The 16,349-nt window shown below is 43.1% G+C and overlaps 1 protein-coding gene across 2 annotated transcripts in view; it reads left to right on the top strand.

The window, feature by feature from the left end:
- Window positions 1-16,349, top strand: part of DPP6 (dipeptidyl peptidase like 6) — a 783,164-nt gene that overhangs the window by 616,257 nt on the left and 150,558 nt on the right. For both annotated transcript variants that reach the window (XM_084855092.1, XM_084855093.1), the window contains exon 6: window positions 732-784. In XM_084855092.1, coding sequence (XP_084711218.1) covers window positions 732-784 — 53 coding nt within the window. The remainder of the gene's footprint in view (window positions 1-731; window positions 785-16,349) is intronic.

The raw sequence follows: 16,349 nt of genomic DNA, 5'->3' as shown, positions 1-16,349 counted from the left end.
TCCTAGTTGGCATAGCTGATGTAATCTCCCCCCCCCCCCATGCCAATGCTCATACCGTTCTTTTAATTTTAATGTCATTCTTGCAGGACTTTGAGAGTATGACTTCTTGGGTCAAAGATTTTTGTTCATTTGACTTGCTGTAAATTGGTACCACCGACAATAAGCAGCAAGATCAAATCTGAAGTTCAGAAGCCAAGTAAAGCCGATAAACTCTCACATCACCGCAGGAAAAGGACATTGTGACTTTCTCCATGGTGCTAGCAAATGTAATGCCTGGGTATATTTACAATGGATTAAAACAGTGTGATGGCTATTTCCCTGTTGTGTCTAGTTATAGCTGTGCACCCTGTCTCTGGCAGACCAAGGTGTCCTCATTAATGGTTGTTCCAAATTTAGCTATTGCTGGGAGTGTGTGCCTCTGGTATAATCAAAGAGCTGGTATCCATAGCAATGACACAGAGCATCTGGAGCTATAAGACTTGCCAAATGTTCTAATAAGGTGTGAGGTGGAAAGAATACACAACAGAACTAGGTGTATTAATTCACTCTTCCTCTCTATGACAGAACAAAATTGATTTTTTAACTTTCCACTCCCACTTGCAAATGCAATTAAACATAAAACAAATACCAGAGCACAGATTTTTTTGGTATGTTAGGTTTGTAGTGATAACAGACTTCTTGACACTTTACATTACTAATCCCTTCTTTTGCATTTTAATTTCATTCTGCAGATGTACCAACATTCATATACAGCTTTTTACGTCCTCCGAAGACTACCTAATGGGTAAGTGATGTAATACAGCGTCTTCATTTTAAGGACAAGCATTTAGATTTCTACAGGGTAAGAAGGGAGGACAAATGGGGCATATTGAACAGTCTAAATGCAATCCGGCCGTGTGTTCCAATGGTACTTGAACAGCACCTGTAATGAAATTAAGGGGTTCCCTCAAAAAGGGCACATATTGAATTTAACCTGTAACAGCCCTATCCCATAGTTGGCAGCAAAGCGTTGTTGCTGTACCAGCACTTGGACTGATGCAAGATAATCCCCCTCAGAACCAGAATCTTTAGTTTCAAGAACATAAGAAGAGCCCAATGATCCATCTCACGCTGCCTTCCAGATACTTGGGATTTATTAGCTAGCATGGCTAATGGTCAGGAATGTTGGGAGTTGTAGTCCAAAACATCTGGAGGGCACCAGGTTGGAGAAGGCTAGCCTGTCTAGTCCAGCATCCTCTTTCTCACAGTGGCCAAACAAATGCCTCTGAGAAGTGTGCAAGCAGGACCTCAGGACCCTCTCGCACGGTTGTGCCCCACCAACAGATCTTCAGAGGCATGCTGCCTTTGATGCAGAAGGTAGCATATAGCCAACATTACCAGTAGCCATTGTAGCCTCCATGGCTTTGCCTAATCCACAGGTGGGCAACATCTGGTCCTCCCATCAGCCCTAGACAGCATAGCCAGTGGTGATGGGAGTTGTGGCCCAAAACAGCTTAGAGGGCCACAAGTTGCGCACCCCTGATCTAATCCCCTTTTAAAGTCATCTAAGGGCCAATGGCCGCCATCAACACATCTTGGGGCAGCAAATTCCACACATCAGTTATTTGCTTCTGTCTGTCCTGAAGTTTTGTTTGGAAGATGGACCTTGGCACTTGGCACTAGGGTTGTTTGGTGTAGCTTTCACATTGCAGCGTTACGCTGGTCTAACCAGGGGATTTTTAATCCTATTGGCATGGGTAGGGTTGGACTTAATGTTGTGGCACTCATCAGTCCTGATCTTCCATGCTTCTTCTCTACCCATGTCTGACTCACTATGAGCCTTTTACAGTGTAACTACACAAGCCCACTTGTGTTATCCTGAGTTGTTGCCCCATCATAATATCCTGGGTACAATGCCACTGGATTCTGGCCTTGCCCAGTAGTTATAGGATTACATAGTAATATGATTTTCAGGGGCAGCTAAGGTAAAGAGATCTTGATCTAAAAAGCTTGAGACATAATCATGTGCAGAAAAAGTGTTTAAAGTGGGATGGATTCAGCATGATTAACCTACAATGTGGATACATTTCAAACTATTTGCAAGTCTAATTTAGCATACCTAAATCCACCCCATAAAACCTCCCTCAGCTTGTGTATACTTTGACTCTGAAAAGGTTGTTTTAGGTAAAGTGTACTTGTTTGTTTTCCTGTGCTATGGCGGCACAATGATAACTTTGCAATAATGTATTGCAACCTTTAGCAAATGGGAATCACTATCCCAGGAAAGTGATTACAAATTATTACATTCTTGGTCATCAGTTAAAAAAGACAAATCTGTTTTAATTATGTGTGACCAACGTACAGTAAATCTGACTTCCCATTTCAAACAATGGCCCCTTCTTCCCTACCGTGAGGGCATTTTGAGATCAGATCTGTAGCCGTGTTCACTGAATGTCTACCCTGTATCAGATTATCTTTTGTGAGCACTGAATGCTCCGAGGATAGAGAGGTATTTTTCTCCTTCTAGAGGTCACCCACTGAAGCTGTTTCAGACACAAAGAAATGCTTCTTCATACAATGCATAGCTAAGATACAGAATTCACTTACATAAGATACACCCATGGCCACTATCTTAGGCAGCTTTAACATGGATTCGACAAATGAGCATCAGTGTGGTGTACTGGTGAGAGTGTTGGATTGGGACTTGGGAGATCCGGGCTCTAGTCCCCACTCGGCCATGAAGCTCACTGGGTGACTTTGGGCCAGTCACAGACTCTCAGCTTAACCTACCACACAGGGTTGTTGTGAGAATAAAATGGAAAGGGGGAGGACTATGTAAGCCACCTAGGATTCCTTGCAAGAGGAAAAAAGGCAGGATATAAATGTCATCATCATCATCTGTAAATAAATATGCATAGAAAATAGTTCCATCGATGACTGTTAACAACAACAACAACAGGAACCTCCATATTTCGGAGCAGCACGATGTTGACTATGTTATGTGCTTCTGCCAGCACATGGAGGATTTGGCATGTCCAATGCTACCCAATGAGAGCAGCGTGTCAAACACTAGGTCTTGCATGTTGCAGTGGATGCTCATCTTGCTACAGGCTGAGGCGGCTAGAAGTCCACATGGGACCTGGATCTTTCCCATGGGTGCCACTCGCAGAGATGGCCCTGAAAATAGGTCTTCTATCCCCAGCCACCTTGTCACTTACTCCTCTGTCCTGTTTTCTCGCCCACTCAGCTTCATCTGCTGTTAGACATCTCTGTTCCTTCCTCACTCTGCCTTCCACCTTAAGAGCCAGTTTAAGCAGTCAACAGGATCAGGCAGTAAAGCTGATTGTGGAGTGGGCTGTTCAGGCTGCAGGTTTAGATGCTTCCCCAGGGAGGGTGGGCAATCTCCCTATATACTGGGGGGGGGGGAGGGCTAGAGTGTGTGAGAGTGAACTTAAGCTTTAAGGAAGCTACTACAGATATTCAGATCCAGAGCTTTGCTTTCTCCCAGGGTCAGCCCAAGTCATTTTGCTGTCCAAGGTGGAGCAGCAAATGGCACCTCAGCCCCCCACCCCAGCTCAACGTGTATAGTAACAAAGGCCAATCTGTACTCAAGGCACAAAACTCCTCCCTGGTGCATCTCCCCATCCCTGGTAGTAAAAAATACAGTTATAATAAATTAAATAATGGACCATTTTTTTCACTTTCACAACACCCAAAATCAGCTGCCCGAGGCCTTGCTTTGCCTGATTTGGCTGGCCCCACTTCTCCATATTTACCAGTACCCAATTTTGGACTTGAGTTGGTTCATGCAGGCTGGTAAATGCTGGGAGTTGTAGGACTTTTTTTCTGACTAAACATGCATAGGATTGCAGCCTTAATTGGAAATGCCAGGGACTGAATCTGCAACCTTCTGCATGTGTTGTATTCTACCACTGAACTGTGGTTCCTCCTCCAGTTGACGATATGGAGATGCTTTTTGTAAACAAACAAAACCTCTGTGTAAAATTAGGAATGCTCAAGGATGTTATTTGGTCCTCAGTTTTAAGCAAACCAACCTGCTTCATACTTCCTGGACTAATGCACTGATCAGAGCCTATCCTTCAGTTTTTGCGCTTCTCCAAATTTTGCAGTGCAGTTCTTGGCTCAAAATCATACCAAATTGCTTATTAAAATATATATTGCCTGATAAAATGTATACAAAACTACATATTTTAGGGTGAAATGCAGACAAAAACATGCACTTTGTGAAAAAAAAGATCCAAAATAAGGCAAGTGTGTGCGTGCGTGCATATGTTTTAACAAAATTGCAGATGTAGAAACGGGTCTGAACAGACCTAACAAGTGAAACTGACACAGGAGAGAAATAGACTATCCCTAAATAAAATGCCCCATGTTCCAAAATGGCTCTCGGAATTCTAGAATCAATATGGCTTGTGTCATTTTATTAAAGTTCAGTTGATTTTGATAAATGGTTAAACATGGGTTGATATCAGCCATTACATATTTTATACATGTTGCTACTGAACCAAAAAAATATATTGGCTTTCCTATCAGTCTACTCCAAGCTCTGTCACCTTTTGCTGGCAGTGCTTATATCTGCAAACCATCTCACAGCTTTCCAGGCTGATTACTCTTCCAGCCATTTGAGTGGAACCTTAAGGTTCGAGCACCAACATTATCCAGAAGAACACCTTTTATTATTCTCATTTTGCAAAGGGACAACCTATTAATGTCCATGTTTTCAGCAGCAGATGTTCACATTAGGGGCTTATTAGCAGAGCCAAAAACAAACCATCTGGACACCTGTGTCCATTTTCTCGTTTGCTTTTTCCCTGGTTCTGTTTGTAATGTTGTGTGTGGATGAAGTTCAGGCAACACTAGGGTGCCATCTAGTGGACTCTGTTATTTGTGTAACTTGGACAATGGGTCCTTCCCTCAGAATAATTCAAATCAATAATGTGAGGTGTTTTTTCCCCCATAAATCCAAAGTCTAGTAGTGCTATGCTTTTGAGTTGCCCAAAATCTACTTTTTCTTCCTGAAAAGAAGAACCTTCGTATAGCTCAAAAGCTTGCATACTTCTGTATTTGGTTGCATGAACAATAGCTCCTTGCTTGTTAATGTATTTCTCATTTGGGAAAGCTCTAATGATGTTCTTTCGATTGAAAGTTTTACAAAGTATCATTAACTTTAGTCCATCGTAATGATGTTTTGAAAATCCCTGGTGATTATTATCTATAACATGACAGGTCACCACTGTGTTCTTGTGGTACCACTATAAAATGCTAGTACAGACGGCAGAGAGCACCAGCCCCCCTCCCAATTTCTATCCAGCCTCTTGGGCAAGCATCCCAAAGACCAAATGGCTCAATGCAAATTAACGAATCCATTGACATAATCTACTGTAACTTCCCCCTCTTTCAATGTGTATTTTTTGCGTGGTGGTATTATGTTCCATGTCCATTTAAATACAGGGCTAATAATAGTACAACTCACCATCATCATCTCTGTGATTTATACTCATCACTTTCGGTCCCACACTGGCCTCTTGGGCGGGCTACAATCTCAAAAGAAAATTCAGTTATTTTGTATTAATGTAATAAACAGGATACAACAGCCAGCCTAACAACAACAACAACACAGAACAGTGAAGAGTAAAAACACCAATATGATGCAAAAAAAGGAAACCCTCAGACATAGCTTAAAAGGGTTTTAACCCTGAGAATTCCCCCCCTCCCCCAAGTATTTTCCTGGTGTCAGAGATACAACAGGGTGGGCACCAGTTGAGCCTCCCTGGGGAAAGCTCCACAGATAAGGAGCTACCGATGGCTCTTTCCCCAGTTGCTGGCCAGCTTGCAACAGATGGTGGGAGCAGCTGGAGAAGAGCCACAGGTCAGGATCTCAGTGCATGAGCAGGCTGGTGATAATTATTACTCATTAATTATCATGGATTAAAAGAATGTAATCAGGGACCCCCATGACTATGGGGGAGGGTATGGGGCAGGACCTGGTGGCTGATGTGGTGTGTGTGTGTGGGGGGGGGCCCTTTGGATCACACAAACCATACTATAAATATGCAACCATCAGGCAGTATGAATGGCCTGCACAGCAGATAACACCGTTGGCAAAAGCAGAGGAGGGAAGCCACCGCGGGAGTTGCATGTGTTTCCAGAGTGCAGTTTAAGCCCAGAAGATGTTATCAAGCACTTTTGTGCCCTCCTGGTCACAGTTTTCTATTTGAACAAGTGGGCTTATCTTGACAATGTACTCAAGGGGCCACATTTTCGTTCTGTCACATGAAAGGTGCAGAGCAAGGCCCATGGTAGAAATCAAGTCTGTCAAACTTCTTTGGTTTCATTCAGCTGCTGACTGGTAAGAACTTGTATGGGGGGTGGGGATGGGGAGTGGGCTGGGGAAGAAGCAGGCAGGCCAGGTGGGGAACCACCATGGGCCACGTATGACCTGTAGGCTTAAAGGTCCTCTTGGTTTGGAAGCCAGACACCAGAGGCTTATGGTGTATTTGGGTTTATTTACAATTATTTGCAATTATTATACAGTTATAAAGTCTGCTATCAACTTTATCCTGCAAGTTGAGGATAGCTGGAGGTATAGCATAAATACTCCAACAGGCAGCCAAATCCATCAGATCTCCAGAGAAAGGCAGCCCCCAAATGCTTTCAGAACACACAACACGGCTCTCTGCCTCTGTGCCCCTTCAGAAATCACTATTATTTTCCACCCCCAGCTAGTTTGCCCCTGCCCCTGGCTAAAAGGTGAAATAAGACTGAGTCACCTTCTCCAACCCTCTCCTAGTTTCCTGGGCTGTTTACCTGTGTCAAGAAGCAGTCATTTAACAATTAGCTCCCAGACACATCCACTGTAGTGTCCCTAACAAAAGACAGACCTGGCAACTTTGCCACGATTATTACAGGAGTACATCTGGCTCTACTGACGCTCTCCGAGTCTTACGAGAGGAGTTATATGTTTCTACCTGTAAGCAGCTGACTGCTGCATTTTGGACCATTTTTGGAGCTCGTGCTTTGCATACAAAAGCTCCCAGGTTCAGTATCTGGCATCACCGGGTAGGGCTGGGAAAGACCCTGAAACCCTGGAGGGCTGCTGCCAGTCAGTGTAGTGGGCAATACTGAGCTAAATGGACCGATGGTCCAACTCAGTATAAGGCCGCTTCCTAGGTGCCACAAATCGCATGGCCACTTGTGAATCTCCGAAAAAGAGGACATACATTTTCATAACATTTGCTGGTGCTAATTTATATGTATACAGGCAAATTTAGAAATCTGCTGTCTGGGTACTAATTCTTGATGTGTAACTTCAAGGTCCTCTACTCACTTTATAGTCCTTTATCTTTAAACCACACATGGACTGGACAGCCCGTTCAATAGAGGATGCTTTTGACAGTCTTTCAAATAGAGGATTGTTCTCTATAATTAGGACACATGGCCACCCTATCCACAAATTCAACATTGTAAAAATGGCTCTGTTAATGAAAGAAGATCCGCTGAGCCAGGAGCTGATTTAGAGATGGCACAAGAGGAATGTGATGCAGCCAGCACTTATGGGAAACAGAATCTTACCTTTGTCTAAGGAACACTTCTAGGATGCAGAATTCTTCTACACTGCAAATGTCTCCGTGTCATCGAGACTGGAGTACTAGTCCTGATCAATGTCTCCATGTCATCGAGACTGGAGTACTATACCTGCCCCCCCAGCCCACTCGCTCACCAGCCCTTGCCAGATCTTATGGGAATTCCGCTTATGGGAAACAGAATCTTATCTTTTTCTAAGGAACCCTTCTAGGATACAGAATTCATCTGTGCTGCAAAACCTATAGCCCTGATCAATGTCTCCGTGTCATTGAGACTGGAGTCCTATAACCCCTCCCCCACACACACTGTTCACCAGCCCTTGCTAGATCTTTAACTTGCTCCCAGAACTTTTACAGCAAGGAGTAGAAGTTGCAGGCATTTTATAGTATCCCCTGGTGGACAAACACTGACTCCTGCTGTGTTCCGTGATTTACAAGTTACATCGTGTACTTGCAAATGCTTTAGAAAACTAGGCAACAGACTGTTTGAGTGCACCTTCATGAAACAAGCAAGAACAGCAACAAATCTCCTTTGTGATCCTAAATGAACCTGCATTTTTTTTTAAATAGTGATGGTCTAAAACTTTCCTTTACCTCTGGAAGACTATTCTTCCGATACAACCATTTGATAACTGACTCTGCTTACCACACAATCTTCATCAATACTGAGATGAGCAGGTTTTAATTAAGTGATATCTTAGCAGAGTGTGTATTTCCCCACAGATCCGCTCAGCAGATCCACATCCAAGAAATGCCCACCTTGTTGGGAACCCCTCCAGCAATGTTAGCAACAATTGCATTTTCATGCCATCTTGCTATGTTTTCCAGACTAATGACAGGTGGGTTAAACCATTAGGTTCCAGTTAAAAATGTTCTGGTAGACCAAATTTTGGTGCAGAGTGGAACAATCTCTGCCCAGACTCTGAAATGGATTGCAGCATCTGGAAGGGATTCTATAATGTACTATTGGCATGCGCAGAAAGGCGTAGTCTCCCTAGATCTCTGTCAACATGCTCCTAGGCTCCTAGAAGAATGTCATGGGCATGTTGGCATGATGGAGGCTTTGGAGTCAAAAAAGGAACCTTAGAGAGGCCTGGAAAAGTTCCTGCAGGCCTCCTCTCATCTACTCTGGGTAGGCCGAATATCCTACTTTACAGAGGATAGTCCTCTATTTCAAGGGCTATGAAAGGACAGTCCTCTATTTGAAGGCATCTTCTATTTGAACAGCTTTCTGGTCCAAGTCCCAATTAAAAATAAAGGTTCATAAAAGGCCAGCAGAGAGGAGGCCTTGATGTTGTCCATCAACACTTAGCACCTGGGCACAGACGAAGCAGTCAGGCACACAGGACACCTGGCGGCTGTCTTCCCCATTATCATGAAATATATTACATTTTTATTTAAGTTACTGTTGTTCTTTCTAAATGGGTGTCTATATATAAGAGAGCAAATGCAAATTTTATGCAAATCAATGTCCTCTTTGGTCCTTTTTTTGGGGTGATGTGGAAGTGGTCACCCTAACTCTGTGGCCTCCAGAGCACCAAGCAGGCAGCCATTTTACCACCACTTCAGTTTGCCAGAGGGCTCCAGACACAGGAGATGGCTACAGCACAGCTGAGGATAATCCGGGCCATGCTGTAGTCACCTCTCATGTATGTCTGGAATGGGCCCAGAGCTCATCAGAAATCAGAGGGTCCTGGGTCCACTTTAGGTATGCTTCAAACTCAACTGGAAACTGTTTTGGATTCCTGATTGGGTAAAACTTAATGTCACCCGCCATTGAACCATTCACAAGATTAGCTTCCATTTGCATCTCCACCATGAGTTGATCATAAAAACTAAACATCTGAATTCACGCTGAAAGAGGCTAATCTAAAATTTCCATCCCCCTGTGACTGAGCCACCTCAAAATGCACCTGCTTGAAGACTGTGCCAAAATCTGCCTTTATGTAGAATATTAGTGCAACAACAAGAAAGTCTGCTATTATCTGAGGTAATTTAGGATGAGAAAGTGTGACCTATGTTTACCCAGGGCTACTCAGTGAGTTTCATGGTTGAGCAAGGATTTGAAACTAAGTCTTGTCCAAATAAATACAAAAGACATGTGGTCTTTTTTACATACAAATAATTGCACACATTATTTCAAAGTTCAAGTTGGACAGAGAATATAACACCCTGACAAGGAGTTTTCGTGCTAATTATCAACCTCCGTGGCAGAATGTATTGTGATGTTCTCTCAAACAGTGTCTTTTCTGGATCATCTGTTGTGGTAAGCTTTTAAGCTCCCTGTGCATTTCCTTCCTTTTTTCTATTTCTGTGTGGGCCTTTTCCCTTGTACTCCTGTGTATCTCCTGGGAGGTGTTTCTCATTCTGTCATCTGTTTCTTTTTCTCATTTTCAAGTGTTGAAGTAAACAAGTCGTGTAACTTTCTTTTTTAACAAGCCCCTCTTCCTTCTGCCAGAGAACCTTATTGTCTTTTGGAAGCTTATGTGTTATAATGCTTTCTATATACACTACGTTTCTTCGGTCATTCACTGACCCATTGTAGGCCCAGTTCCTATGCAGCTGAGGTGTCTGCAAGGCAGGGGTAGCAATCCATACACAGTAAGTCTAAGCCTCTGAGTTTATTTTATTTATTCATTTATTTGATTTGTACCCCACCTTTCTCAGGGGCCGCGGTGGCTTAGTGGTTAAGACGCTGAACTGCAGACCGGAAGGTCAGCAGGACAGCAGTTCGAGACCAGAGCGCCACATGACGGAGTGAGCTCCCGTCTTTAGTCCCAGCTCCTGCCAACCTAGTAGTTCGAAAGCAAGAAATTGCAAGTAGATAAATAGGTACCGCCTCGGCGGGAAAGGTAACAGCGTTCCGTGCACCTGGGTGTTCCGTCATGCCGGCCACATGACCACGGAAGCGTCTTCGGACAGCGCTGGCTCTTCGGCTTAGAAACGGGGATGAGCACCGCACCCTAGAGTCGGACACGACTGGTTGGGGACACCTTTACCTTTTTACCCCACCTTTCTACTAAGAAAAATGGCATTCAAGGAGGCTGATTTCCTCAGAACTGGAGGAGCTTACAGAGGTCAGCGAGTGTCATCTGACCTGTTCTGGCCTATTGGAGCAAGGTGATCTCTTGGCTCATGTGACAGGTCTCCCTGCACGTCCTTCCTTCTCTCCATAGCTGAGTGGTGGTGATTGTGCAGAGGCTGAATTCTCACCTTAAATATTTCAGGTTACCAATTCAAGACCCACAATGCAAGCCCAAATCTTAACATGGCTTCCCAACAGTCGAGAAGCCCGAATTGCACTAATGGGGAATACGTGGCCCCCCCGGATGTTGTTGGACCGCAACTCCCATAGGCCCTAGCCACCATATCCAGTGGTGAAGGATGTTGGGAGGTGCAGTCCAACAACATCTGGAAGGCCACACATTCCCTGTCCCTGCCATATTGGATTGCCTGATCTCCCAGAGACATTGCTCTTTCAATGTCTGTTGTTTGTTTATATTTATATCCCACCCTTCCCCCAAGGAGCTCAAGGTGATATACATGGTTCTCCCCCACCGCTCTTTTATCCCTGGAACAACCCTGCAGGTTGGGTTAAATTGAGAGATAGCAACTGGCCCGAAATCACCCAGTGAGTTTCATGGCTTTGAGTGGGGATTTGAATCCTGATCTCCCTAGTCCTAGTCTGATACTCTAACCACTACATTTTGCTGGTTCTCATTGTTGATTTATATATATATATATATATATATATATATATATATATGTCTGCCACTGTAGACTTCCTCCTGGATGTGCTATTTGGGTTAAACCAGGTAAGATACAACTCCAAGTGCATAGGGATGAACTCCATGTCCATCCATACCTTCCAACATCTGATGGGAGTACAAGGGATACAACAGTTTTACATTAGGCTGCACAAGGGACTAATGATACAGTGATAAGCCAGTTTGTTCCATAGAATCCGCTGGTGAGAATACCAAAGATTTTTTAAAAAAAATCTTCCAAAATGCCGCTGTTCAGAAAGCACATTTTTTCTCCTTTCTCACCTCAAAGTAATTATATTCATGCAAAAATATGAATTAGAGCAGGCAGTTCATTGGCAGGTCTCTCACAATTCCTTCAGGCTAGAACCAATCTAGATGATTATAAGCAGTAATTATCTCACTTGTGATCTTATGCAAATTAAACACCAGCCTGCTTGGGTTGGATGTACCGACTGGTGTACACCCACAGTTATGTCAACTCCATGAATGAATCTCATTACCTTAAATGGATTGACGCACATATAGAATCTCTGTTATTAGCCTGCATATGAGCAGATGACTTGTGTGCCTGTTCAATCTGCTATCCAGGTGCTGTTGATGGGCAGCTTCAGGGTCCTTGTTCTCCCTTCTTATGGTTCTTTTTATTTAAACCAGACTTCAGCTGAATAGCCCTTCAAATAGAGGATGCCTTCAAATAGAGGACTGTCCTCTTGTCTTCTACAAAGTAGGGCACATGGCCACCATACTCCTAACCATTAGTACCTATCAGTCATTATGAACTATTAACCAGTAATCTATCTAAAAAAGGCAATGGTTGGCCAGCCACTGTAACAATATTCGTCTCGAGCAGGGTTTTATTTTTCCCTCCTTTCCAGCTTATTAATATCCACTGCAAAACTGAAGAAAGAAGGCAAACACAGCCGTGACAGATTTTTGTCCACTGGCTTCCATAGATAGAAGCAAGCACATCTTGTGTTTGAAAATTATCTCTGAAGCTCGTACCTATTGCAAAGTGACAAGAGTAATTCTACCCAAAATAACCTGGCAGTAATGAATTGAGTGGAATGCAAATTAGTGAAATGAATCCTTGCTGAGTAGTTAAAAATGAAAACAAGAAATGATCTTGAACATAAGAGAAATGGGTGAGATTGTTTGAAACATCTCTCTGAATTCAATGATACAGTGGCATGTGAGGACCACATCCCAAATCCTTGTTTACATGCCAGTGCTCTGTAAATGAGACCACAAGGGGAAGGCTCCGAGAAAGGAGAAAGATGTTCTTTTCTGAGCTAAATTGCGTCCTTGGAAAAGATGTCATGCTTAGTATAAATGTCAGAACCAATAGAAGAGACAAAAGGCGTCAGCAAGTGCCAGGCACCATAGAGAGTATCTATGAGCTTCTGAAACTTTATTTACACAAACAAGTTCCAGAGGTTGTTATGTTTTGGATCTTAAAGATCATTAAAATATTCTGCTCATTTAATTATTTATTTATTTATTTATTTATTTCATTTCTATACCGCCCAACACCATGTCCATCACCTTCACCACTTTGTATGCAAATGAAATGGAAGATAGGACATTCCCTGCACCATTGCTGACTTTTTAGAAGGGGGAATTTTGTCAGGTGTAGCTTTTTTTTCATCCTTGCTTGATTAAGTGAACTTGCCAAAATTTCCTCTTGGGCATGCAAAAGAAAAACATCAACTAGCATGTGTACCAGAGCTCTATCTTCCTCTATACCTGGCCAAGCTATATCAATTCCTTGCTAACTCTCTTGGCTCAGTCATAGATCCCTGTTTTCAGATGCAGCTATAAACTCTTCCATTAGAGATTACATCCAAGCCTGGACCTCATCAGGGTTTTCTAGACTTTGAGTGGAGTTCAACCTCTGATTCAGCTCCTTGGATGTATAAAAGGGCAGCCTTGTTTTCTTTTGAAAGAGCAGCAGAAGCTGGATGGAGAAAGGAGCTAGACCTAGGTACTGACGAATCTGCCTGTTTCGCTCTCCATCATATTTGCATTTTTTTCAAGCACAAGTTCATTCTGTCCCGTTCCCACATCAGTTTGTGATTTCTTTAAAAATAATAACAGCATGAAAATTCATATGCATTTTGTGTGCATTTTGTGCACAAACATTTGTATGCATTTTTCCTAAGATACGCATTTTTGCAGGCAAAGTTCCCTAATATATACCTTTTTATGCAGTTTTCCCTAGTGTATACATTTGCATATGCATTTTTTGGTTGGAGAACAGTATTGCAAAATTCAAAAAAGGGTGAAAACTGAAGGATAATTGCGTCCTGGTTTGCATATTAGTTCAGGAAGTGCAAATTACTAAAATGTGAACCAAACAAACTTCTCCCCCATTCCTGTCTGGAGCTTGTCAGTGACAAGAGATTGGATCACTTGGCAGACAGGACTGCCCCTTCATCAGTGAGAACTCTCTTTATACCCCTGCCATGGAGTTCATTTATGACTGAACTGGGATATATACTCAAGTCTTCACAAAAGAAAACCACATTCTGCAGTGTAAGAAAATCTTACAGTTTGCCCTACTTTCAAGAATGTGTAAAAAATGTGATCCCTTCCTCCCAACATTGGATTGGTAAAGGAGCAGCAGGACTTGAAAGCAGTACAGAGAATGTGTCATTAGCCAATCCAACAGAGGATAGTCTTTTTCCAGGTGTTGAGAATGGTACTGTAAAACCATAATTGTCCATGTTGTGCACACTCATCCCACCAACCACCTGGTCAAATAGCTTTTGTACGTTTCATCGTGCTTGAAAATGGGATCTCCTTACACTGGTTGGACAGAGGCAAAAGGAATGGTTGTGTACAGCAAGGGAAACTATACTTCTTTACCTACCAACCTTCAGCTCCATTAAAAGCTGTTTTCTGCCTCCAGGGTTTCCAGCTTGCATAACCAGCCATATGTGGAACAGACGTTGCTCTACATAAAAATAAAGCCAATAAAACATTGCTACTTGAAGTAATACTGAGCCATCATCGTCACATGCATGGCTTCATGCTTTCTGCAGCTGAATGCTACACTATTGTCTTTTTCTCTCATCTGTTGTTGTTTGCAAAGTCACCATAGGCTTTCGGAGCAAACGACAAATGTTTTGCAGAGTTGCTTCATCTACGGGCATCAGAAGTTAAAGAGAAAGTAGATCAATAGCTAGAATTAGTTTTCATCTTTAAAAATAGATTACAGAGAGGGGGGAAAACCTCTTTGCTTTTTAATAGCGGCAGAACTTTTATATGGCAGGAACAAAGGTGGGGTTTCATTCATCTCTGTTATGTTACCCCTTATCAGTTATCAAAGCAGGTTTGTGCTGCAGGTTCTTGTTGTAATAAAATCTCACCCTTCTGAACGATGATGCAATGAGTGGAACTGACAGGGCCTGACTCTTACATGCGCTGGATGATTGCTTATAATTGGGACTGTGGCTTCTTGGTGCTGCATTTGTTCCCAGAAGCATAATTTACAGGCCTGAACTCTTAATCTGTTTATTTGGAAACAGGGTGGGGCTCGTTGGGCCTTTTTCATTATAGCAGTTTCTTAGTAAAGGGGGAAAAAACCTTGCTTGAAGAGTCTTATTATGCAAACAAAGATAACCTGCCTGCTAAGAAAGCCTGCTGAAGTTTTTTGGGGGGTGGGGGAAGATTCACCCCTTTCCCTACTAGCCTTATTCTTCTGCATGCAACGTCTTGGCCTAGCTGAGATGACAAGGCATAATCCTGGAATCAGTTCCAAACTGGGATGTTGTGAGCACCAACTGCGTGACTCCAAGCCACAATGGAGCAAAGTGTGAAGTGTCTCCCATCACTTGGGGGGCTTAATGGCTGGTTTTCAATAAAAAAATATAAGGATCTCAGTATCTTTACCAGCAGGTAAGCTCGAAACTGACCAGAGCATAGAAATGTGGGATTTGGACTATGAGAAACTGACAGCGTTTTGTGAACTCTTGAGGCCTGTGTGGGCTGTTACCAGAAATGGGCCTAACTCACTTCCTCCTCTAGAAAGCTACTGTTCTGACACAACTGTTCCACTACTGACTGTCCCTGTCGCTCAGTCCTTGTCAAGGTTGTAAAGAGCGGTTTTTAAATTGAATGATAACTTGGCATTGTGTGCCATTCTTAGCTGATCACAAAAGCCTCCTACTCGTCTCCAGTATGTCTGGCAATATGAGCAAATATTGCAATAGCATGGGACGTGGGTGCTGTCCCTTGTACGTCCTCCCAGGAATATGGCCCTGTTCCCTAACCCTACCTTTCCCTTGTGTTTGTGGATGAAGTCAGTGGTACAGCTAGGGCTCAATTTGGGGGCCAAAGTCCTCACAGCCCAGGAAGCCACCCAGAGAGCAGCGGGTACAGAAACAAACTCAACATATTCCTGTAGTCATGACGGTGCTATGAGTTAAGTGAGTTTCAAATGCAAAACTGCACATGCTTAGAGTATTTTCTTTTCTTTTCTTGGGGTCAACTGACAGTTTTGCTGTTGTGCTAACATGTCTGGAATGTAGAAGCAGTTTTAAAACACGGAATGGCAGTTGGAGTACGGGGAAAAGAGAAATGTCACTTGATTGCTTTAGAATACAATCCTATGGATGTTTAGACAGAACAAAAGGCCTACAACTCCCAGCATTCCCCAGCCAGTGGCTGGGGCATGCTGGGAGTTGTAGGCCTTTTGTTCTGTCTAAACATCCATAGGATTGCACCTTTAGTTAGTTGTGTATATTACAGAAGTAATACACATGGCTGTTTAAAGGAACCCGCCGCCCTAAATGACCATTAGGGTCTAAAATGACTTAGCTGCACCACTGGATGAAGTGACTAATTCTAATAAGAGCTGTTTTTATCAAAAGGGGCAACTGAGGCAGGGGAGCTTTTGCTGTTGTTTTGTTTTTACCGTCCCTGCTTTTGTGCCCTAAATTGCAATGCTTCTAGATGAGGCTTTTCCAGTGCCATCACTCTGCCTTGTTCATGGAGGTTT

This window comes from Heloderma suspectum, chromosome 5 (genome assembly GCF_057233095.1).
Source record: "Heloderma suspectum isolate Gila_16-S chromosome 5, 16-S_ref, whole genome shotgun sequence".
In the NCBI taxonomy this organism is placed as follows: Eukaryota; Metazoa; Chordata; class Lepidosauria; order Squamata; family Helodermatidae; genus Heloderma; species Heloderma suspectum.
The sequence above is the reverse complement of the archived record's forward strand: the minus strand, read 5'-3'. Positions and strand labels throughout refer to the sequence as shown.